This window comes from Semicossyphus pulcher, unplaced genomic scaffold, assembly GCF_022749685.1.
Source record: "Semicossyphus pulcher isolate SPU_LCO1_2020_fin unplaced genomic scaffold, fSemPul1.0.p SCAF_6, whole genome shotgun sequence".
NCBI lineage: Eukaryota > Metazoa > Chordata > Actinopteri > Labriformes > Labridae > Semicossyphus > Semicossyphus pulcher.
In genome coordinates this window covers 24,095,543-24,120,469 of record NW_027211737.1, presented here as the reverse complement: position 1 = coordinate 24,120,469, position 24,927 = coordinate 24,095,543, and the positions used below count along the sequence as shown (strand labels likewise).

General features: G+C 40.5%; 2 protein-coding genes across 5 annotated transcripts in view; both read right to left on the bottom strand.

The window, feature by feature from the left end:
- Positions 1-13,449, bottom strand: part of gapvd1 (GTPase activating protein and VPS9 domains 1) — a 30,388-nt gene extending 16,939 nt beyond the window's left edge. For 2 of the 4 annotated variants that reach the window (XM_069682674.1, XM_069682671.1), the window contains exons 1-10: positions 13,346-13,449; positions 7,418-7,636; positions 6,149-6,416; positions 5,481-6,053; positions 5,309-5,392; positions 5,089-5,223; positions 3,706-3,898; positions 3,001-3,081; positions 673-827; positions 256-385 (exon numbers count right to left, since the gene is read on the bottom strand). In XM_069682674.1, coding sequence (XP_069538775.1) covers positions 256-385; positions 673-827; positions 3,001-3,081; positions 3,706-3,898; positions 5,089-5,223; positions 5,309-5,392; positions 5,481-6,053; positions 6,149-6,416; positions 7,418-7,602 — 1,804 coding nt within the window. In that variant the 5' untranslated portion in view covers positions 7,603-7,636; positions 13,346-13,449. Of the gene's footprint in view, positions 1-255; positions 386-672; positions 831-3,000; positions 3,082-3,705; positions 3,899-5,088; positions 5,224-5,308; positions 5,393-5,480; positions 6,054-6,148; positions 6,417-7,417; positions 7,637-13,345 lie in introns of all 4 variants that reach the window. The other 2 variants (XM_069682672.1, XM_069682673.1) reach the window with 2 other exon arrangements.
- A 1,935-nt stretch (positions 13,450-15,384) lies between these two features.
- On the bottom strand, positions 15,385-22,701 carry unm_hu7912 (un-named hu7912). The gene is made up of 2 exons (XM_069683756.1): positions 22,566-22,701; positions 15,385-20,021 (listed from the first exon to the last, which is right to left on the bottom strand). Exon 2 carries the CDS (start codon positions 19,967-19,969, stop codon positions 16,763-16,765), a length of 3,207 nt encoding a protein of 1,068 aa, XP_069539857.1. The 5' UTR covers positions 19,970-20,021; positions 22,566-22,701; the 3' UTR covers positions 15,385-16,762.
- Positions 22,702-24,927: the final 2,226 nt, after the last annotated feature.

Below are 24,927 nucleotides of genomic sequence, written 5' to 3'. Positions count from 1 at the left end.
AATAAGAGTCGGTCAGTGATTCAGTCAGATTGTGGGTCAAAGACCGGTTATGACATCTGTGATCTAAAACTGTATATTGGAGTGTCATGTTTTCAGCGTAGGCTTGTTTTTTTTCTGGTCTACACAACTGTGTGATAAAGGAAAGTACAAACACATTTTTGCTCATCAGGTTTTCTCTAAAAACACAGCAGAAATGTGTTCTTTGTTATTATTATATATTTTTTAGAAGTGTATGTCTTCAGACTGCACACTGACCCTCTGAGATGCCCTCCAAGTTGTCACTGCACAGGGAGAAGCGCAGGGTTTTGTCGGGTTTACCATGCAGCTTAGTATCATCAGCATGGCCTTCCCCCTGGGCCCCATCAGCCATCTGCAGGTTCAAAACCTAGAGAGCAGTAGAGAGAAGTGCTTACTTAAAAATAACAACTCATATTTGGCTGCAAACTATCTTTGCCGTAAGTTATTTTTGCCAGAGATAGGAGCCAGTAGATTTCAAACCAGGGAGTTAGTCTTACATAAGATACAAGGCTTCTTATCAGTTGCAGAGCACACACAAAGCAGAACAAACTGCATGACACACACTCCCCTTCACTGACAGGAAACAATATGACATTGAATTTATCACATCATCATCTCTCCTGCAAACGAGTGCATTAATTCAAATCACATTACCTCATTCTCTGACATCATCCCGGGGACAGTCTGAGGACCAGTTCCCAGTGAAATCACCAGCACCTCCTCTGGCATCAGCTCCTGTAGAGATTCTTGTGAGCTGGCCTCTGCCTCCCCCTCCTGGGCGATGTTGGTACGGCTGCGGCTCCGAGCAGCTGCTGGTTCGCCAGTTGGAGGAAAATAGCAGGAAGTGATTGTTACTTTATGATTCTTGATGTTTCAATAATAAAATCAAAGTAATGTTGAAAATGGAGATCTGGCTAATAAACTACAGAACCAAGAATCTGTCTGTCTGCGATGTCACACCAATGTGCTGCCTGTGACCGCTCTGCAATGAGAATGACTGGCATCATTAGTCACATGGCCTTATCAGTTCAGCTAGGAAAATGTAAAATTTGACTTTAAATGTTTTCCAATTAGTTCCTAAAGTAACTGTACACTGGTGTGACATCAAAGACGGTGTTATTTCTAGTTTCAAGATGTCAAACAGCGGTTAGTTCAAAGTAAAGGATGAGGTTTGTTTAGCATGAAAACACCTTCTCTGTCATATAATCCACTGTGCACAGTTTAGTGGTTAAGCTGAAACAAACACACACACACACACAAGCGCATAGAAAGCTCTGCTCATGATGTCAAATGAAATCAAATCACGCTATATCTGCCATATTGATTGAACATAATTATTCCACAATGCTAGAGTAAAGAACTTCTGAATCAATGTACATAAAAACACCGAACATGAATTAACCCCACTCTGGATATCACTTGGTGAGGCATTTGCTGAAACATAGCACTCTGTGCATGTTCAAATACCTACCAGTCCTGACATAATGAAACACTTAAGCAGGGCATGACATTCATACCAATCTAAAGACGAGTCTTCCGCCCTGTGCTTTTGTGGCTGTAGCTCTGTTGTATTGATTCTTGAGCTGTCTCTATTGAATACACAGGAATAAACTAACAAGAACTAAGAACCGGAGCCTGGTGCTCACTTCCTGAATCATCTCAAGAGAGTTACATAAATACAATCAAGACCACATTACACCCATCCTGGGTTGTGTTTCCTGCTCAATACAAGTGCCTGTCTTGTTTCTAAACAGCTCCTCGATGAAAGCATAACTTCAAGAATATGTAAGGGGTGCTGATAACGGCTGTCACTTATCGAAATTCAACATATTGTTCAAAACTGGTGAAATTTTAATAGTTCGAACTGTAATGATGTGATCAAATTCAAAATTGAAGCACAGCAGAAAATTGATAGTCCCAGAATGCAATCACGTTTAAAGTAGTGTGCCTTTTATTCCAACTGATAGCGATATTACGCTGCCTGCTACAAACCAAAGGAGGAAACTAACAAACTAACCGTCCCGACCGTAATCAGAGAGCATAGGGGAGATTTATTGTTGTTCTGCTACAGGGCCAAGCTGTAGCTAGCTTCAGGGCTAACTCTCGTCACTTTAATACGCCGGCAGCAAGCAGCAAGCGAGACCGGGGAGTGCGGCTTGAGTCTTGAGGAGTCGTAGGCTTTATTAAGCACAAACACAGTACATTAGTTCTGTTGTTTATACAGCTACCGATCACTCTTTACTCTGCTCTTAGCTCTTCCCAAAACAGAGCTACGCTTCTAGTATAAGGCCGTGCTACAGAACCGACCATCTCAACACCAACGCACCTCAAAAGCGCTGTATGTACCACACTACGTACCCAGTATGTAGTGTACCACTACCTACCCCCCTTAGTGTGTGATATAATTCCAACAAATTCCATATCAATTTGATTTTTGGGAAAAGTGACAGCCCGAGTGCTGATTATTATAAATTCTTCATTAACAACATTTTATCCTCTAATCCCTCAAATTCATTCACAAACAGGCAATCACTAATAATCTTTAGTCTTGCCACTACAAGTGAGTGGATGCCATATGTACTCTCATTGTCATAAGTCAACTTAACTAGAGTCTAATATTTCTGACCACTATTCAGGCACAGACTAGAGGGAGGAAAGGTGGAAGATCGTTCCCCACTCTACCTGGTAATGAAAAGCCATAATCCGCTGAATGAGGAAGCAAAAAGGAAAACAACTTCAAAACAAAATCAGTGCAAAAACATTTCGACTTCTAATAACGAGCTGCAGCAAATATGCAATGCAAAGCAAGCGTGGTGAGAGCACATGGACGACAGCAGCGCTAGGCAAAGGTGGCGAGGCAGGGAGGTTACTGTGCAGCTTGGAGCATGGACTACATGAGTGTGTTATCTAATACGCAACCGAGTGGAACTACAGATACATGGGTTAGGTTCTCTCCAGCCCTGCGACTGACAGGCTACCCACCAAACGGGGTTACTAATGGAATGTGAGCAGACAGAGTGGTGGTTGAGGGGTCCCAGGATGTAATAGCTGCTAAGTGTTGTCCTGGTCATTCATTGGCAGCACAAGAGGAAAGAAGAGGGACAAGGCAGGGAGTTGAAGACAGAGTACATCTCAGATTATATATTTTTAATATACTTTATAAGTGTATCAAGTCAAAAGTCTGTGTATAAACGTCATATTTCAGAGAAGCAAGCACAAGTGGTTCATTTCTAATTAAGGGGGCGTTGCTGCAGCATCATTTGTCTTGAGAATGCTAATGAAGGGAGTCTATGCATCTTTTCCATCCATTCCAATTAAAACCAGTTCATTTATATTTGGTAATTTAATTGGTTGTCATTTCTGTAATTGAGCCTCAATCCAGGCCATGCTAATTATCTTTATAACAAGCTGAGAAGAAGCTCATTAGCTTCCTATAAAACACAGGCCTTTCACTAGCAATCACCACTCAACTCTACTTGTTTATTTTGCTTCGCATTACACAAAATATCTCCCTTTGCTTTTCTAGTCCTGGTTTCAAATGTGATATTCCTACAGAGCAAATTATCCTTTAGATCGTCACATCAGGAGATTACAAGAGGTTGCATCATATTGAGCACACCGAAACATCTATTCTAAAAAAGCAGAAGAGGTAGCGGGAGGAGAGAGGAGAGCGGTGAAGGCAGGTACCTATGGGGAGCCTGTTCTTCTTGTTGGCAGGAGTGGTGGCTGGGGAGAGCTGGGGGGTGTTGGAGGGAGTCAGCTCCAGACTGTTGCTCTTCACAGTTCGAGACTGTGGCACGTTGGCAAGAAGGGTCTCCAGAGCCACGTGCTCCTCCTCCCGAAGGTGGTCGCCTGCCATCACGCTCCGCACATAGTCCACCTGTGCAGGAAGTGGAAGATATTATTCTTAAGAATGTCACAACAAAATTCATCTTTGGAGGCTAAACAGTTATTATTATTCTGTTATTCTGACGAAGAGTGTGAAATGACAAGTTGGCACTTGCCAAAGACATGTTCTGCGTCAATCTGAGCTGTTGCTGCAACAAGTGTGGGGATTACAGGTGGCTTTACTGTTCACTGACGAAAAGAATCAACACAGAAGCCACACACAGCCTTCATACGCAGATAAGCTGCCTTGAGCTGCCTTACATCCTGACATCAAAGTTACAATCTATGGATAACTCAAACCTCACACTGACTCACAAGATTAATTCATGTATAAGCCTTTCTTCCTGACAAATTTTAATTCAATAAAAAGAACATAGAATGAAGAAGACACAGTAACAATGGTATAAACAATAATAAACAGTGCTCTTGTAAATCATATTTGATGTCATGCATTTCAGCTTCTTTAAATCAAGGCTTTTCTCATAATACCTACAAAAACTAAAACCAGTCAGTTTCTCAAAATAAAAACAAAACTACTTATGAACTAAACTAAAACTACACTGAAATCAACAACCAAACAGAAAGACTTCATAAAAATAAAAACTAATGGTTCAGAGAGACTATTCAGGCTGTTTTTACCTTTATAAAGGCTGCAATGACAAGTTAGTGTTTCAGTGTTTGTCTTCAGTCTATTAAGGCGTTCACATTCTGCTTATAGGTGTCACACTTAACAAGTAGGAGTGACTCACTTGTGTAAAATGTGGCCAACATAATCATGATTAAACAGCCGGTACGTTAGCTGTAATCACTGTGGTTAAAGACAATAATGGTACAAGCCGTAAAACAAAAAGGTTGCAATTTTACACATGAAACTACACTGACTTATTGCTCAACAACACTTGAGCAATAAGTTGAGCAAGAACACTGCAGGAAACATTAATGCTTAATTCAACGAAAAAACCTTGATCAAATGAAAATAAACATACTGAACATTTCCAAAAGAATGCACATTCTCAAGGAAGATTTTAAATATACAAGATGCTTTAAAAAAAAGTCTGGAGAAAGTAACCGACATGTGGCCCTGGCTGTTTTAGAGTGAATTGTTCACAAGGTCTACTAGGAACATCAAACTTTAATTGTATATTAATGTTGAATTTAGATATCAATTACAAAAGAACCTACCAGCACGAGCAGCTGATTATGTGTAATATAGACCGCAGTCCTACTGAGGCCTTCCAGAAGGTTCATTGAGGACATGGGCGGGGTCTCGACTGCTCTTCCTCCAATCACAACATCCAGAAAGGCAGCAACACAACTCTGCAGATGAACAGGAACATTAGTAACAGTAGAAATATATTGCACTTAGGCTGGAATTAGTAAAGCATTACAATGGTTCACACACCTTATCAAATTTAGACAAACTGCTTTTCCGTCTCGGATCTGCATCGTCATCAGTCATCGCCAACTGCTGCAAAAGCTGCCCGACCTGTAAAACAACAAAGAATGCATGCATAATCAGTCTGTACTGCAGAATAAGTGTGTTGTGCAAACAGAAAACCAGCTGTGCCACTGACCTGCATGAGATTGAAGCGGGCCACTTCATTGATGGGGGCGTCGGAGATGATACCATACTGCTCTGGGTTTACTATAGCGGGGCAGATGAAGCAGGTGAGCAGCAGGTCTGTACACATGGTGCGCACCTCGCCCACCTCGAGACGCTCCACACACGACAAAGTCTTGTACATCTGCGACACAATCCAGCGCAGGCTGTGGGGGAAGCAGTAGGTGTTCTGCTTCAGGTAACCGATAAACTTGTTGACCAGAGCTACCAGCTTGGCTTCGTTGGCCTCCACAGCTGCCTGCACCCTTTGTTTGTAGCCATCAGAGCCCTTCTCTCCAAAGCGTTCCTGCTGGGCCGGAGTGAGGCGCTCCGTCACCTTAGCTGGGTCAGTCTCAAGGTGGTCTTCATCTTCCACCAGCAGCTGCATAATGGGTTCATGGAGGGTGGCAGTGAGGAAGAGCTTGGCTGAGTACAGGCCCTCGGAGAAGAGCTTGAAGAGGATGCTGAAGGCACAGGTTCCTCGTCGCAGCAGACGGCGAGGGTTGTCGCTCTCCTTCAGCTCAAACTCTATCAGGTAGCGCAACACCTGGGAGGAAAAGGGAAGTTTAAAAAGATTAAAAACATCTTGTTGAGAAGCTGTTTTACAAATGTTTTACACTAAAGACTTAGAGGGCTGCTGACCTGAAGCAGGTAGCTCTCATCCTCCTGCATGATGCAGTTGCCGTAAAGTGAGGTGAAGACTGTGTGGATGACCCCCTGGGTGTGCTCCTGGTTCAGCCTCTCTCCCGCCACCAGACAGGAGGCCACCAGTCGGGGGTTCTCCCTCAACCTGGCCAAGAACTCGCCATAGATGGTCTCCTGGAAGCCCAGAGTCTTGTAGCCATCGACAAACTGTGTGTCTTCCAGCATTTTGGCATGTTGGCAGCATTCAGCCGGAGAGGCCTCCGCACTGTGGGACAGAGATGTTTCATTACTAATATCTTTCACATAAAATCCCCAGTACCAACTGAAATCATGATGTACTTTAATTTCTTCTCCTTTTAACCTGCAAATCTCATCCCACCTACAAGCACAGTGTCTAAAGATGTAGCCTTCTCTGAGTGGTACGTACATCATACAACCTTGTTCTGACTGAGACTTATCAACCTTTAGACAAGCAAGTACATTCATTAGCTGACACTGCAGTTCTTCTTAGAACAACTGATTTAAAATGTAGTGACAACTCATGGTGCTACTCATGGTGATTCAGGTTGGGCCTCTCTTTAAACAACATAACAAAGAGTCGGTCTAGACCTGCTCTTTTTGTAAAGTGTCTCGAGATAACTCTGGTTATGATTTGGCGCTATACAAATAAAATTTAATTATATTTTATAATTTGGATTTGACAAGGCCATGTGCACACAAGAGCGCCATACAATATCAAACTCAAGCTTGTGTTTGTGTCCAAGGATGGTTATATTTTCATCAGTTTAAAATGGTCAAAAGAGATTTAAAATAAAAACACATTTTAGCAATTGAATTTGCATTAAAAAAATATTGAAATCATTTGCATTTTACAAGAAGTCTACTTATTTTCTGAGAACCTACAATATATTGCTCTTTATGACTCATTCAAAACTGAAACAAGTTTCACAGGATACAATAATTAACCACAGGCAGGCATAACAGGAAATAATAGCTTTCAAAACTCTCCCAAAACACATAGATTGTCCTTTCTAAATGTATTTAATTTTAACAGGTTTTGTGCTAATACATTAATTTAACAGGTGCTAACAGATATATCTTTTTATTTCACAAAGAGACAATTAAGAGACAGCTGTTAGCCAACTGATCCAAATGTATACCCTAAGCTAAGCTAACCAGCTCCTGGACCAAGTCCTGTCCTTTATTTCCCAACAGACTGAATTATTCCATTTAAAGGCCTCATTTAATCACGATGGTAGATCTGACCTGGTGAGAATGAGACGATCGAGGTTGATCCTCTGCTGCTTGGCGATCCATGCGGCCCGGTACAGCCTCTCGGCCGTCTTCAGCACATCGCTGTTGAGCCTCTGGATCAGCTGCTTCTCCGATGCCACGTACAGCCGCTCCTGCTTCAGGTGGTGGGCCAGAGTGTGGATGTCTGGCTTCACCATCTTCACCAGCTCACACGGGCTGAACGCTAAATGACTGGAGCACAAGGGGACAGGTAACAGGTAAATGAGGTGAGAATGTAACGGATATTAAACAAAAGTTTTAATGAACTTTTATCAAAAGTTAAACCAAAGCCAGATTAGCAAGAAAAAAAAAGATATGTTTCTTAAGTCAGCTTTGTTGAAGTTAAACTACATCAATTTTACATGTGAAGGTCAATTTACTTATTTAATAAAAGGTAGATTAATAAAGATACTACTCAGCACTTTTCCAAACACATTACAATTTAAACAGTGTCTCTGGAGATGCTTTGGCCTTTAAGCTCCTCCAATGAGAGGATTCATTGCTATACTCTGTTTTACAGCATTGTAGATTATATCTGTGGTTTTCAATTGTTAGTCAGACAGTACAAAAAGTCTTTTGAGAAACTATAATGAACATTTTTTATTACTTTTCTCAGTGGGAAGGAGTTTAAAAAGACAGTAGCCATGCAAATTAACCAAGCAGGGAGGGTCTAAAGAAAAGACGCTAGTTAAGGCAATAATTAATTAAGGCAAACTGCAGGATCCAGCATACCTGAAACGGAAAGCTGGACACTAAAAAACTCAGGACATTACAGCCTAAATTAGTTCTTTTAATCTGTCTCCTGTAGGTCCTCCAACTTATGGAAGTGAACAATATAACGCTGGTGTACTCCTTTAAGCCTCAGTACAGTGACCTGTGAGGATTGTCAGCAGGGGCATCAATCACAGAGGAAAAACAGCAGGTTCTCATTACGATGTTACTGTAACTTTCTCTGGCATGGGACTAGTGTGATGCTGTGAGGCAGTCAGGCATGTTTACTTGTAGCATTTGCATTTAATTTGCATTCTGAACTACAGTCTAAATTATTTATACACATCCTATATTTAGTTTTTTAGTAAAAAGGAGCAAATGGCATCAGTATTCATATACGAGTTATTATGGATTTAATAGTAAATGTATTTGGAGAAGGAAAGAAGGAAACAGTTTGCTTTTCTTTAGAGGTCTATCTGAACAGTTGCTCAAACATGATGCTCCTGTCATACAAGGAAAGTCATTTGCATTCCATGAGCTTCACAAACTGGCCCAACAACAACAGCAAAAGCACACTTTTTCACAAGCTGCAGGAGACGCTACACAGCACAATATGCAAATCACGCTCCTCTTTTTCAAGATATACACAGCCAAGACATACAACCCAAGCCAAGTGCATGAAATTTGAATGATTTCTTGGTGAATCCTTTGCACAAAAGCCCCTTTGTGGCGGTCGGCTAACATAGCAAACACAGATTTAACTGTGGAGTTATGGCTCGGAGAGGAGAATGAGACTAGACTGGAGAAAACTGCCTCACAGTGGGAATGACTGCAAGGCAGTGTCACTGCTCGTAAGCTAACAGACAACCACAACGTTGGAGTGGATATGCCTGACAAATCAGATTGGTTATGCAGATTGAAGCACGAAATGATGAGCTCCACATTGAATTCCCCTGGCAAACCAAGAAAAACCGTGATAGCCAATCTCCAATTACTGTTATAGGCTGTTGTTATTTTTGGAAAAAATATGTTTAGGAACAATATTAGCTAAATAAATCGTTGATCAACAAAAAAAAGACAAATTAATAAATCATAAGTACCTTATAACATTAGTTTGTATGTGACATTCACCCATTCACATCACATTCACACACTGATGGCAAAGACCTAAGTGCCAATTTGCAATCAGGATCTATTTGGGGTTTTAATTTGGGGTTCAATGTCTTGCCCAAGGACACTTTGACATGTGACTGTAGCAGTCAGGGATCGAACCCCCAACCTTCTGATTGAGGGACGACCGACTCTACCACTGAGCCACAACCCCACAGATAAACATAAACAGATAATGAATTACATTAGGCCTATACTTAATCAAAGTTCTAAACTATGTCTTCAAAGGAGAATTTAGTGCTGACAAACACTGTAACACTTACAAATATCCCTATGGCTCAGTACAACTACATTACAGTGATACAGTAATAATACATTATAAAATGATATGTTTATACAATGCTTATGAATGTTAACAAGCAAGAGAAAAATGTGATGTGATTGGCAGCCTGAGTTGGGTCTTAACAGGCTACATTTTATTTCCAACACTTCAATTTATTTATGTTGAACAAATAATCTGCAGATTATTTTCATGTTTAATCTACCATGTTGTTTGCCTATTAAGCATCAAATATTCTGAATATTATCTGTTACAATTTCCCTGAGCAAGTGAAATCTTCAAATAGGTTTTTTTTTTTCTTACCAACAGAACAAAACCCAAAAAGTACTTAATTGACTACCAAGAGAGGCTGAGAAAGAGAGGGCATTTTTGCGTTTGAGAAGCTGGAAAACAACAACTTTTGTTTTTGCTTAATCAAATATTAAGCCAATTTCATCTCTACAATAGTAACAGAAAACTAACCCTACAGAAACATTCTGACAATGTGAATCTTTTATATTTCAGTTGAATATGATTTCACTCCACTTTTTGAATCTTTTGCTGTAATTACTAGAGGTTAGAAACCATTCGACTGTATACTCTCAGGAAGGAACAAAAACAACTCAGGTACTATTATCAAATCCTGCAGAAGGGGGTTGGACTAAAACCAGGCACTTAAATTATCGTCATCTACATTTAGGACTCTTCATGATTACACAGTCTATGATACAAACAGAAAAGAAGACAAGTATTACTTTTCACTTTTGTGTTCAGCTGACAGGTAACTAACTGACAAATACACCCATGGAGCACTTCCATGTATGTACTTGAGTTCTTGAACAAACACATTCCTCACATACTTGGAAGGAAGTGAAAAAGCAAGTAGCTGTTAAGTGGCTAGCAGAGAGGTTAGCTGCCATTTGTCAAGGCCTGCAGTGCCCATGGCTCCAACACAATCTACCCCAACTAGAGCTACCTGGTGAGTCAGCCATGAAGAGAGCTGAGGAACTCTAAAGCAGAAGAGAAACCAAACCACAGACAGTGCAAGGGAAGGCATCATCTGCAATCCTCTTACTTGTATGAGGATGATTGTAGCTGCAGTTGTAAGGCCACTAACTACTGCTTACATGAGTGACAGGAGGACCTAATAGTTCACATCTGTGTAAGCATAAAAAAGGAGGCATAAGAGACAAGAGACAAAACAGAGGATTTAAAATACTACGGCATCTTTCAGTACACTTATATAATGAAAAAAGTGTAAAAGGTCAAATATTTTTTGGAAATGTGAAGCACAAAACAACACTTTCTAGAAAAAACAATGTAAGTAAATATCACAGCAGCCGAGATAAGGTGTTTGGAACAGAGCCCTCTCCTCCCACATCATGATCTAACACACAACTACACGAACCAACATATGAGACACAGTGCTTTTTATAGATATTCAAAGGATTTCACTTTCTACAAAAGGTATTCATGGTTTTGAGCCAACATCCTCTTCACACTTCCCTTTCAGATAATTTCTTACACTGCTCAGAAAGCAAATACTGTACACCGATTATGTACATAAGGTTTATAAGGGGCTTTCCAATCATTCGGGATGGGTACTGAATCAAACTTTCCAACTTAAATCTTTCCATACCATCGATAACTGGGGAACTGTCAAGAAATTAAAGCTGGCTTTGAGTGTTTGGTCAGATTCTTAGGGTCGGTGAGTGGGCGAGGTAAGGTGAGGGAGCAGCTCAAGAAGCCAAAGTGTTGGCGAAAAGAGAGAAAAAACACAATACACACATAATCTGGAGCTTCTATGTTTTCAAACCAAATACAGTATGAAGGGCACAATAAGACCTGTTTCATGAAGCTCCCCCAGAAAACAGTGTTTAAGCAGTTTTGTCACCGTTTCTTTGCTTGGATATGTAGTAAATCACAGGGTGTTATGTGGAAGTTTTGGGGATAAACAGTATTTACAATTATCATGAAACACTGGTTACCAGTTGTCCATCATATGCTTAAGTTAAATGTTTTGACTTGTATTGTAATGTGGGGTATCATGGAAATAAACCAACTTCCTGCCATCAGAGGTTTTTAGACAAAGCCAGGATAGACCTTTTCAACTGGGGAAGAGACACACATTACGCCAAGCTATGAGGCCCTCTGAAGGACCCGTGAAGGTAGGTTAAACCTGGTCCTGTTGCCCAAGATATCCAAAGCAAAAATCGAATTTGTATAGCAGACACAAACAGCACAAATCTATGCCGATACATACATACCAACAGCACAACAGGTCAGTTACTAATAAACCAGGGACTAACCCTTATAAACCAAGCAACAGGCTAACACAAACAGAGGAAAGGAGATGGATGGCTGCACTGCAATGTATGAAACGAGTGCTGTTGTAATGAGCAGATAATTCAGTACCAGTACATTATGACACTTAATTGGAAGGTAATGACTGTATATCTGTGTTGTAAATAATAATGTTGTAATTATTTTCCTATTTTAAAGCTCCTGTGAGGAATTTTCGGATTGTGCTGATTTTGGTTCCCCCTGTGGGCAAAGCCGTACCTCTTATCTCTTTGCTGATCTTGTCCTGTACATGCTATAGTGGTTGTTTTTAACTAAAAAACTGGTCCTGCTTTCTTTAACAGTCATGTGTATCACTCGCTTTAAATGTTTGCCCTGGAAAATGTAAACAAAGGCAGCAAGCAGTTTATCACTTCATCTGACACCTACACCCTGCCAGCAGTTTCAGGCATTAAAAATAATGATATAGATACAATCAGTCCTGTCGCTGATGGTCTGGTTTGCTTTTGTAGGTCATACAGAGAAATCAGAATTAATTTCAGTCTGTGTCATAAAAACCAGCAAAGAACTCCTCACAGGAGCTTTAAGCTTAAAGTCACAAGTTCACTGAGCTAGGTCTTCCTTTGTTGCTTATTTTGTCAGGCAAACAATTCCACAGGGTGACATAAAACAGAAAAATATCAATAATGATCAGTATTTTAAGGTAATAAAATAGAATAATTAACCTCATTGACTTTTTCCATTTATAATTACTACAGTCATATTGGACAACATACTGACACAATTAAGGTACTTCTACTGCACACAGAGTTAATGGTCACATCCGGTGTTTAAACATTTATGTTAATAGACAGTACAGACACCATGTCTGAATGGTTGTGTTATTAGGGTATAACTTAAGACATTCCCTTTAAAAGCTCTGTGTTTGGTGGGGGCACATTTAGCAGGAACAGATTACATATTTAATGTGCTGTTAATGTTATGCTGCAAGTTGATAGCGTCCTTGATTTGATGGTGTACTTGCCAACCGAGATTTAGCCAAACAATCAACAAAAAGATGGGTTGGGTTATGTGAATGTCTGCTTCCGTTTGCTAGGTTTAGTTAGCATAGATTACCTCAACAGAGCTGAGAATCGTTACCAAATAAACCACGTAACTAACGTCAGGTCAGCTAACGTCAACGGCTATGAAGGAAACTGTCACAACCTAAATCAACCAGGTAGGTGTCTTGTCCCAGACGAACTTGTATTTGCACTGATTTGAAGAAACAGCAGCAGTAAACTGATGAACTGGCTAACATAGCAGCAGCCTGCTAACGTCACCCAAGTTAAACGTTTGCTAGTCAAACAGGGTAAGCTAACGATATGCTAGTTCGCTACGTTAGCTTAGCTTAATGCTACAAGCTCCTGAGTGATCAAATGTGATCAATAAAACATGCTAACAGGAATTCAGTAACTTACCAAACGTAATTACCGTGTGGTGGTTGTTCACAGTTTGTCTAAACACAGCTGATAGAAAGATTTCTCGGATCAGAGGGGTTGTTTGTTGGCGGTTAGCCGTCTAACACTGGCTTCTGCAGGAGCGAACAGTGCTGTCATTTGCTGTCATCACGAGGAGACCTGCGCAACCCGCATGCGCAAAGGCTTGTTAAAGGGAGATTCCACACTAATACAGAAATATACAGTATCAGGGAAGCTACTTATTACTTCACAATGCAAGCAGTTAAACTACATCAAAGCTGCCATAGGGAGAAATCAAGTTACACCTGGTGTACATATGTTGTATTATATTGCTTTTTAAAATATCTTATTCTTATTGTCTATTTCTTTTATCTTATTCTATTTAAGGTCCCTGGTGGTAGGAGTACTAGTGTTTAATAGCTTTTTTTAAAACTTATTTTTATTCTAGTTCTGTGTTAATTGTTCTGCATCTAAACACCAAGTCAAATTCCTTGTACGTGTAAACCTACTTGGCAATAAACTTGAGTCTGATTCTGATGTGAAATCATAACAATATACCCCAGTATTCACTGGAAAGTGAAAAGCATGTAGGTTTGTCTGCTAACTATTTTGTAAGGGTTAATATTGGACAGAACACACAAGTTGAAATAACAAATTAAGTAGGCCTATATCAATTCATATATCAGTATTGTATAGTGGCACTATTGACTCCAAATACAGAAAATACTGTCCGTTTTTCTCGAGTAATTTTGTGACAAGAGATTTCATTTTTTATTAATTGTTATTTGTAAAAAATATTTGATGTTACATCACTTGTATCTCTGTCCCAGCCTGAATATACTGGCAACCATCCTGTCCAAACTGTGCCTGTGTATTCCCTCGTTCATTAATAATAAACAGTAAAGGCAAGTGATACTGTGAATTGAGACGAACAATGTTACAAACCACTCAGGAAATGACACTAAAGGGTTTCAGAGATAAAGCAGATCAGTAGCTGAATCTCTGTCTTTCTTTTTTTTATGTGAGCTGACTACGTACTTTCAGGATATGACCACATGTAGCTCTGAAACTGTACCCTGCCGCACAGTGCCAGGATGAAATCAGTCAAGGACATTTTTGTATTGACACACTTAAAAAATGCAACTGAGAAACAGTTACAGTTACATGTTGTTAAAACATTGCAAAAGCAATCACACAGGTGTATCCATAGTTGAGTGGATTGGGGGAAAAGATCAACTAGGAGGCACTTTCCTTAAAATGATCACTAAAGCAGAACTTCCTGCTTCTGACAGAACTGTAATATTACAATGCAGGACGATAACACAGGTGAAACAAAAAGGCCTGCACACTGTTCATTTTGATATCATGAAGGGAAGGTTTGTCAATAACGACAGCAGAATGCAGATATAAAGGATATTAATATGTTAGTGTGGTGTGTGCGTGAGTGTGTGTTCATTCTAAATTAATTGAAGACATGATGGTGGATACAGTGCTGCAGATACAAATAACAGTAATACATGCACTTTTCCACTAGGTGGTGATCTAATAACATTGAAAATCTTGGCGTGAGGAACCTGATGCAGTCATATAATATGAATCAAACAGGTTCAAACACGTATCTCAAATAAATAATTTAAAAAAGAGTGAATTTCATTGCATCAGCTTATTTAAAACCAAACCAGTGCCTTGACAAAAAGAAGCAATGGAACAAAAATAGAGGGATTAGGTTTGGCGCACATGGTTATAGCTACAAATGGCACTTTATAACAACAAGGATATATTTACTGGCATTTAGTCTATTCATGTCATTTTTGCACTTTTTAAGAGCTATGTGCATATTTGTTATAAACCCTTGTGAAATTTTCCATGTAGTGAATTTCCACCTATTAAAGAAGGGAGTTGACAGATGTCTTCAGTTATGTTGAACAATGTCTAGGCCTATATCTGTCCTTTGGATGGGTACTGTAGTACTTTCACCCTATTTCCACATCAAAGGCCTAATAAGGAAGTAATCTGAAGGAGAAATGCAAAGCCACAAGGTCAATCGTTAAATTCCATTTATTATATATTTATATATGGGTTATAAACATCACAAAATAGAAAGTTGAGGAAGGTCTTGCACAAAGATATATATCATATCAAGTAAAAGAGCAACCTTAGATTAGTCGACATTGGCAATAGAAGCAGGCATATCATCATATCTGTGTTCAGTGCTGCAGCTGTAGAACATTCTCATTTAATAATTTATATTTTAGTGCAAACAAAGTCTTTGCAGCTCTTGGCTCCAAGGGATTATTCAATACAATAATAAAATAGGTTTTCAGAATATAGATATTAAGGTTGCTCTTTTATTGCATATTGTTCAAGAACATAATGTGGTAGTAGTTACAATAAGGTCTCAAGGTCATGATGTTGAAATTATCTAATATCCAATATATATACCTCTTACATTTCTAAGCATCAAATGGTATTTCGGTAACATAATAAATTTAATTTTAAGCAATATCAATATTAAAATACCTGAATATAAATAACATGCTTTGAGCAAAATAATTGTTCATTTACAATGGTAGTTCAAACAACCTAAGTCCAGAGCTGTCAAGGCTTTACAAATAGCTTAATCTATACATTGCTTTGTGTCAAATGCAGTTTTTTTTTTCGACTGAAGGCCACTTTCAAACAAAGCAATTTACACAAGAATGACATCAAGTCTTATCATGAGATGACGTGAGTTTAAACTTACAATTTTAATGGAGTGGGGAAACAAACAGGTGATTTGATTGTACCTCTTCATCTACCAAACAATAACTAATATAGATATAATCTTAAAGAATATCCACACAACTACAGTATACTTGGGAAATAATACTGTTGTACTTATAAACAGTTGTATTATTACAACCACTGCAACAAGGTATAATATAAATTTGTGATATAACATTTGTTGGAGAAATCAACAGTGGATGTCTTACACTATGAGAGATAGGCTGTGCCTACTGTTTTATGGTGGCAATGAGATGTTTTCATCATAAATATTGTGTGCTTCATACATTGTCTGCAGAAACTGCACAGATCATACATGTTCACATCTTAAACACCTGGATAACTGGGTTTGTGCCTAGTCTACATGCAGGCTATTAACTCTTCTGAGTGCAACAGGATCAAAACAAGCCAATAACAAAGGGCAACCTTTTAAAGTGTGTGTATACACTGTATGTGCGTGTCTGTGTGTGCGTTAGTGTTTGTGAGTGTGTGGCAACAGAGAATTATAAGAAAAAGAGAGAAAGAAAGAGAGATTGGTCACACATATTAACATATTTCCATATCAATTTTCAGTTTGCTTTTAACCACACCATCTATTTACAGTATGTACATTTACTGTAGCTGACATCATCATCATTACTATTTAGTGCTCTACTATATAATGTCATCCAGGAGGTGAGGGGTACCCACCCAGTCCAATGTTCTTGGCTCAGATGCAGCCATGATCATGCACATAAACTGTTTCCCTGTTCTCTTATCTATCGGGTAAATCGTAGTCGGCGTGAACCTTTTGTTGCTCTCAACAAACTCACACAGCTGATTATAGATTTTGGGGTACTCGTGACGGAGGAACACTCCCCTGGTCCTGAGCTCACGCTGGATGTTGACGAAGCAAACCTCCCTGGCTTTCCTTCCCTCCTCCCCCTCCTTGTCGATGTCTGGTGTGCCTGGAGGTGGAGTGAGAATGAGAGTTTCCATTTCACTTTCCTTCTTGAGCACCTTTTTGTCAGGGCTTGAGGAGGCCAGGGACACCTTTGCATATTTGCGAACTGTTGGTGCTTGGACCCTTGGGGAAGGTCTGTTAGGCACTAGCTCACCAACAGCTACGGATACATTCAGAAGAAAACATTCATTGGGGTCGTACTCATTGCCTGCCAGCTGCAGTTCCTTGCAGTATTCACCAAGGTTGTCCTTAAAGCCATCCAGCTCTCTTAGAGAAAGGTATGTGGGAGACATGAGGAGGCTTTCAAGCCCAACATGCAGGAAGTTGTCAGCTGTCTCTGGATTAGCAAAACCCAGAAAGAGAACGCCTCTCCCTCTGGAGAGGTAGCCAGCTTTAGCAACTCGAGAAAAGGCTTTGTGGATCTCTGAATTCTCTCTGCAGAACTTGAGAGTGTGTCGACATACACTGTTCACACGACCGTACAGACACGTCTCTTTGTGGATCTCCCAGTCGTCCCTACGACAGTTTCGTGAGCAGTAGAAGGTGTAGCAACTGTGACATGATTTGTAGTACAAGCAGGCGTTGAACATATTTTCAGTCCGGTTGCACTTCTTGTTAGCACAGACCATTGTGTCGTCTTCATCTGTGCTGTGGTCTGGAGAACATTCTTCTGCACTCCTCTGTAAAGCATCACATCCACTATCAGGGTCTTTGATTGTGTCAGGGCTGGATTTAGAGGATGGGAGCTGTGTGTTCGGACTCCCTAAGTTTTCAATTCCAGAAGATCCTCTGTCTTTGTCGTCATCTTCGGTGATTAGTTGTTTAAGCTGGTCCAAAAGGTCTTCACTCGACTTTCTGCTAGTTGGTGGTTTGTAATCAATGACCAAATCAGCCAAGAGTTCATCCAGTTGCTCCAGGCTCTGCTGAAGGGAGAAGTTGTTGTGTTTCCTGTCTTTGGTTATTTCCGCTGTGTTAGTTGGCTGCTTCTGATGCATAACTCTTGGAGACGGTGACTTTTCACCATCCAACATATCCCAGCTGACAGAGTGCACATCACGCCGCTTCTTACCCGCACTTAGGTCATTGTCCGTTATTGTGATCTCAGGAGTTACAAACCAGTGCCCACTCTTGGAATTCCTCCACGGACTGCTTGAGCCCCTCTCTAATGAGTTTTCAGACATAGAAAGAGCAGCATAGCGCCTTGGTGAGCTTGAGAGGTTAAGAATAACAGGCTGTGATGTGACTTCAGAGGATGGTCCATGCCTCGCTTGGTAAAACAGATTCTCATAGCTTCGTCCACGAGGCACCGATTGCTCTCTTTCATGCCGTGGATACAGAATATTGTCCCAAGACTTGGAGTGGTTTCTGACCTCTGCTCCGAGTCTACTTGTCTCCAGACAGCTGTTAAACCAAGGGGGTACACTGGGGTCTTGTCCAACTCTTGGAGGTGTGATCTGAGAGGACTGGTTAGAGTAACCAGATATGCTTGAGCGATACCAGTCATCTGAAAAGGCCTGAGACATTCGAGGGCGTCTGCGACCCTCTGTATGATATGGCCTTGGTGGAAAGTACTGCTCCTCAGGGGAGCTGTACTGTTTGGGATAATACAACCTTGAGCTACTCATGTGGTATGGATTGAACCGGCTATCCTCTCCATAGTAAGATCTGGACAGTGGAGTTTGAGAAAAGTATGATCCTGCCTCACTTGTGGAGTAAGGCCTACTGTACACAGAGTTTGCTGACTCTCTGTTGGACAGTTGGTCGGTGTAATAGGACCTGACAGGAAGGGTGTGCACCCATCGAGTCCTGGGATCATACGGACCAGTCACAGTACTACCATGGCTGGTTAGACTGGACCGATCATCCTGGAAGTATGCTCTAGAATAGGGATGAACTGAATACCGAACAGGATCCTCTGTATAGAAAAACTTGGTCGGTATGTTCGGATTTGAGTAAGCTCTTTGTTCTTGACTGAGATATGGCGCTGTGGGTGATGCCATTCTGTGCATGTCTAAATGCTGGTAAGAGATAGGAGACATGCTGGTGGTATAGTGGTATCCTTGTCTAAAATCTCCACTGTAGCATTCGCTCGGAGTGGGCGTTGGTGAGGAGACAATCTGTCGTGGTACATATAAACCTCGACTGCTGCTGGCCTGAGAGTACCTCTGCCAAAGATGCTCAGTGCGTACATTGGGAACCTGCCTAGACGTGTGCTGCAGAACGGAAGCATCTGGTTTAATGTCCATACGGCATCTGACATGAGGGGTTACGGCTGGTTTATCTGGTTTGTCCTCCTCGAAACAGTCTGAGACATAGAGGGGAGAATGAGGCTGCAGTTTGATAGGATGCACATCATTCAAAAAAGCCCTGTTTGAGGAGTACGACTCTCGATTAGTTTCAGAAGTCCTCACAGTATCTGAAGCAGGCTGGGGTGCGTCCCTCCCCTTGGTGGCCCCTGGAGGAGACACTGAGATGGGCACAGGAGTGAGGGTGGCCTTAATTCTCGGAGCACTTTTCGACCTTGTTCTCTTTTTAGAATCTGACCATGTAAGATGGCTAGTTTTGTCCTGGGTGGAATGCTGCTGGAACTGCCGGGTGTTGAACAGATCGGGGGACGAAAAGCGTAGGTGCCCAGGTTGATCTAGTCCATTCCACATTAGATCTTTGTTTAATGTCTGATGCTCAGTCCTCTTGTAAGGATACTCCATTGAGGAAGAGAAGGACTGCGGGTCATCCAGTGACTCGATAAAGTCAAAGCTACGGCAGTGTCTTTTGTTAATGATTTCTGGTTTGTCAATCATTTTCAAGTCACATTGCTGAGAGGACTGAAGAGAAACGGAGTGGTCTGTGAGGGGATTTAGAGTAAAGTCCTGATATAGAGTCGATGCCAGTATATCAGGAGGATGTGTTCGTGTCATCTTAAAGGAACTTCAATCCTCTCCATTCAGTGTGATTCAAGATCAACACAGCCTGTGAAAAGAAAGAGACAAATGAAACAAATTCACTTCAGTGCAATGAAAAGATGTGAGATAAATGTTCTGCTAACAAGGCGGACAACTAGGATAGGATGAAACATTTTGAAATTACTCTCACACTTTTTTTATATATAAAAACATCTCTAAAGATGAATAAGATATAAGTATATCTCTGGAGAACCTCTTTTACATGATACAGAAACCTCTAATGATGATTGTATATCATTTTAAAAGATGCAGCTACTCATTTACTAACCAAGTTAACTCTATCCCAACAGCCACAATATAATATAATATAATGTCTGAGCAATGTGACAACCAGTCATGATTTTGATATTTATACTTAAAGGTATATTAATATAATAACTAAAAGGACTAAATATAACAAATGCAAAACTTGCCATTACATTATATCTAAATGTAACGTAAGACAAATTTATAGTAATATCATTGCATTACTGCAGCATGTCTTTATTACCCATTATATATATAACCTATAACCACTTACATATCATAGGCCCCACAGTGTATACACAACTACTATAAAAAGTGAGTTTTAGTTTGAGAAAGTAACAAAGCATTTCTATTTATTACTGTTTGTGTTACTCACATATTATAAATGAATAATGTGAGGACTACTGCTTTCAATGTCTGCTTTATCCTCATCCAAAGTATTATTAAGGCCTTCAAATACCATGAACAAAACGACGCCATTTCAACAATGGATTTATGTGTCATAAACACATGGGCTTTCTTGTTGGCACCCACCCACAAGCTAACCCTGAGTTACCATCTGTTCACCGTGAAGAGAGAGGACTGACCAGCCATCCCGCTCTGTCCTGTCTCCACAGCACACCTAAATATCACGTCTGTTCACACACGACCAACCTCGACAGACAAACCAGCACTGTAGTCGCTTTTAATAAAGGAAACACAGCAAGTATAAAGTTGCATACAAGACACTCCAAATGAAAACCAGATCTTAATTCTTTTGCAAGATGTATTACCTTAATTTAGGATATTCAATCGTATATAAAGTATCAGCTTTTGTCTGATGAATAAGGTGTCAATTTAGATTTCTAAATTCAACAATTAAATTACAGTGTAGAGAGAGAGTGCATAATTTAAGGGTTAGCAAATCTTTTGAAATCACAATATTATTTTACCAAAAAGTCTGCTGTTCCTAAACATCTAGTTGCTAATACCAGCTGTTCTGTCATCATTGGGACTTCTCATAGGTCACTAAGGTCTAATTGATGGCTGAATGTCAGTATAATAACACTACAATAATAATAATAATTTAAATCTTCCTTTTCTTCTAGGTTTAAATGAATTAGATGCGGTGCTAGCGAGATGGCAAGGGCCTTAACTTCATTTTATTATAACATGTAAATAAATAGGCCTAATAAGGTGCAGGGTGAGCGGTTCACTGCCACCATTTATCTGTCTTTAACAGCTACCCAGCTTTATCACATTAATAGAAATGAACAATAGCTCCCACTATTGTTGTATGAAAGGGTCTGCACTACTATTCAAGACCCTATAAGAATGATACACTATGTAAATCCAAAAGAAGATTAATAAAGTATCAGAATAAATTGTGTAGGTTGACAAAAGGTCACTATTGACATCACTATTTTTTATTGTTTAAAGGCCCTGAAGGAATGCTATCACACTTTTTCTGCAGTGGGTTTCATTGCCGTGATTAAAGAGAAAAGATAAGAGCAGAAGGTTTTTATTCCAGAAGAGAAGACAGGAAATGATGCTAATATTTTCTAACTGCACACTTCCCTCCCTCTGCTCATCTTCATGGTCTGAGGCAGTTCTTCAACAGAGGGACCTCACTTTCTAGCACAAGTAGAAGACCGCATGCCATGTACTGTCTCCATGGCTACAGCAAAGAAACCATGAAACACTCCTGGAGTTGCTCACAGAGGGCACATTTTCAGACTGAAAACATGGCCTCATAATCAATATGGATGGCTTTAATGTTCTCTGTGTGGGCAAACCACCAGCGCGACTTTAATCTGACCTTATCAAAGGATGTACCTCTGTTTTAATAGCCTATTCACAGAGCTACAGGCTGTATCTTCCTGTGCTAGGGTAGATTTATGTTGTATGAGGTCATAGTTAAAGAGAAACTCTTACATAAATTAGGCTCATCTTTATTTGCTTACAAGTGTGTGCGTGAAATAACTTCGATGCGTGAATTTGAGGCTTATTATCCAGGTTTTCCAGACAATAACAAATGTGATGCAGATCGCCTCCCCATGGGGCCACATCGAGGCGGCGCATTCAGCCTTGAAGCGTTACCAAATACTTGCTCCAACGCACTTGGGCACCCCTTTTATTTTGGTGCTGCGGCACTGACGGCCCTCCATCCTTAGTAGCTGACCTGATGCCTTTGCGCGCGGAATGACATCATTTGCGGAAAAAAGAGAAGCAAACGGGGTTCAAACCAGGACAGAGGCGGAAAAAATGAGTTCGGCTTAGTTTGTTAATGTCAGATTTCGGAGGGTGAATGAGTTAGGGGCCTTACCGTCTCGTCAGTGAGTGAATCCGTTGCGGTGATCATGGTGAGGCAGCAGCTTGTTCTTCACCCGTTACCGCACCTGCCGTGTTCCTCCCGGAGCCGAGCCGTCCTTCATGCTGCCTTACATGTTTCCTACTTCACCCAGCGATGCTCTCACTCTCGCTTATGTCTTTTTGGTATGTGTGTGTTTGTGTGTGATGGAGGGGAAGGAGGAGGTGTGTCTGAGCCTGCGCCTGTGCGCGTGCCTCTGGAGGCGTGGTTGTGCGTGTTTTCGTGAGGAGGGAGGGGGGATTGGGGGTGTTGGTGGGAGGTGGGTGTTCAGACTAGTAGCAGCACTGCGGTCTCTCTGTTCATCTCTGAATATGGGAGCCCTGAGGACACTTGCGCGGGCACTTCCGGTGGAGCTGCTCCCTGTTTGCTCTGTGCCCTGCAGGGAGGTGCTCTGTAATCACATTTCTTCATCAGGATTCAAAACAGTTCTGACATTTACATTTTTACAAAGTTTGCAGACCGGCTGAAACACTGCCTGCAGTGTTTGGCCTCTGCAACAACTGACAGCTCACCTCTGGTCCTCCTCCTACACTTTTAGACAAGCAGTAGATGTGGTGATGAGAAAACTCACTCTTGTGCCAACATAGTGCAATTTTGTACTTTATTTTGACGACAGAATAGTGTGATTTAGGCTGTGATTTAAGATTGATAGTCTTAATTTTCCAATTAAATGCCTATTGTGTTGTCAACTAATAATTAAGCCATCAGAATAATGTGAAAAAGGCTGTTAGAATTTCCTGTAGCCCAATGTGACATCTTCAATGATTTTTATTATTCGACACAGAAAAGCATGACAAAGAAAAGCATCAAATTCTTATATTTAAGAGGACACACAGCCAAGGCCACTGTTTGCAAAGTCTGGACTAAAATAGATGATAGAAATGACTATTATCCGATCAACAGCCAAAAAGGCGTTCAAAAATGTATAATGTATGATGAAGAAAATTCTTATCAATTCTTATATATTAGAAGCATTTTGCTTGAGAAATGGTTTCCCGGTTTCCCTCAGTGGTTAAATCGCATGTACATGTACAGAGGCTCAGTCCTCGATGCGGCGGCCCTGGGCTTGACTCCTACCCTTGGCACCTTGGCACCTTGCCACGTGTCATCCCCACTCTCTCTTCCCCTGTTTCTGCCTCTACACTGTCCTCTCTGTCAATAAAGGCATAAAAAGCCAAAATAAAAATTGAATATTATTCTGTCAATAAAATAGACAATTTGGTTTCTATTGATTAACTAAAATTCCTGGTTGTTGCAGCTCTTGTGAGATTTGACCTCTATGGCCTTCAGTTGCTCCTCTTAGATTAACTGGATTGGTGGTTTGGCAATTTTTATTATTATCTATTATTATCATTATTATTATTATTATTATTATTATTATTATTTATTGTGCAAAAGAAGTGACAGGAATGATACATAAACATGACAGGAATGATACAGACAACAGCAACAATGACAAAGATAAGCAGACAGGTTAATGATAATGAAAATGAGAAGAAGAAGAAAAATTAAAAATATATAAATAAAATTTTTAAAAAAAAGTAAAATGCTTGAGTAGAAGTTGCCTGTATATTTAGGCAATAAATCTTAAAGGTGTCTTATGAGTGAGGCGAAGGCATATGTTGTGTTGTGTTGAAAAACATAATGCTATCCTTCTAAATAAATAAAAAGGCGGAAAAATAAGTAGGGAGGAGGGACGGGGGAAAGGGGGTGGGGGGGTTGGTAGTGGGGCTGGGTGGGGGGATGATTGCAACTGGGGATTACAGGGGGAGTTAATGCATGGCACCAGGGCCATGGGTCAGTAAGGCCACAGGACAGCAACGTTGGGACAGAGGTAAGTATCAATTAGAGTATTTTATTTTGGTTCAGATTGTAATTTGATTAACATATTTCTTACTTTGCGTATGTTTTCCTCTTTTTCCTGTTTGGGCAGCCCCCAGACCCTAGGGAGGTTGCATGCCAATCTAGCAATGTGCTCTTGTACCAGATGGAAATACGGTATTCACCCCTCTTTCCTGTGACACTCCACGCTCAGATCAGGTGCAACCAATGTCCTTCTGGTTAACTTGTGCATCCAACTTTTTGGACCGCTCTTGTTTTGTCATCGATGGTAAAAGGCCCCAAAAGGCCTGTTTGAATTCAAGGTTGTAACACAGTAAAATGTGGAAAAGTCAAAAGGGGCGAAGACTTCTTCAAGCCCCTGTAATCCCTGATACAACAACATTTTGAAACAACAAAAGCGTCCTCCTTCCTCGCACATTATCTCTGCTCTCTGCACTCTTACAAGGTTAAAGATAAGCTACATTATGTGGTCCCT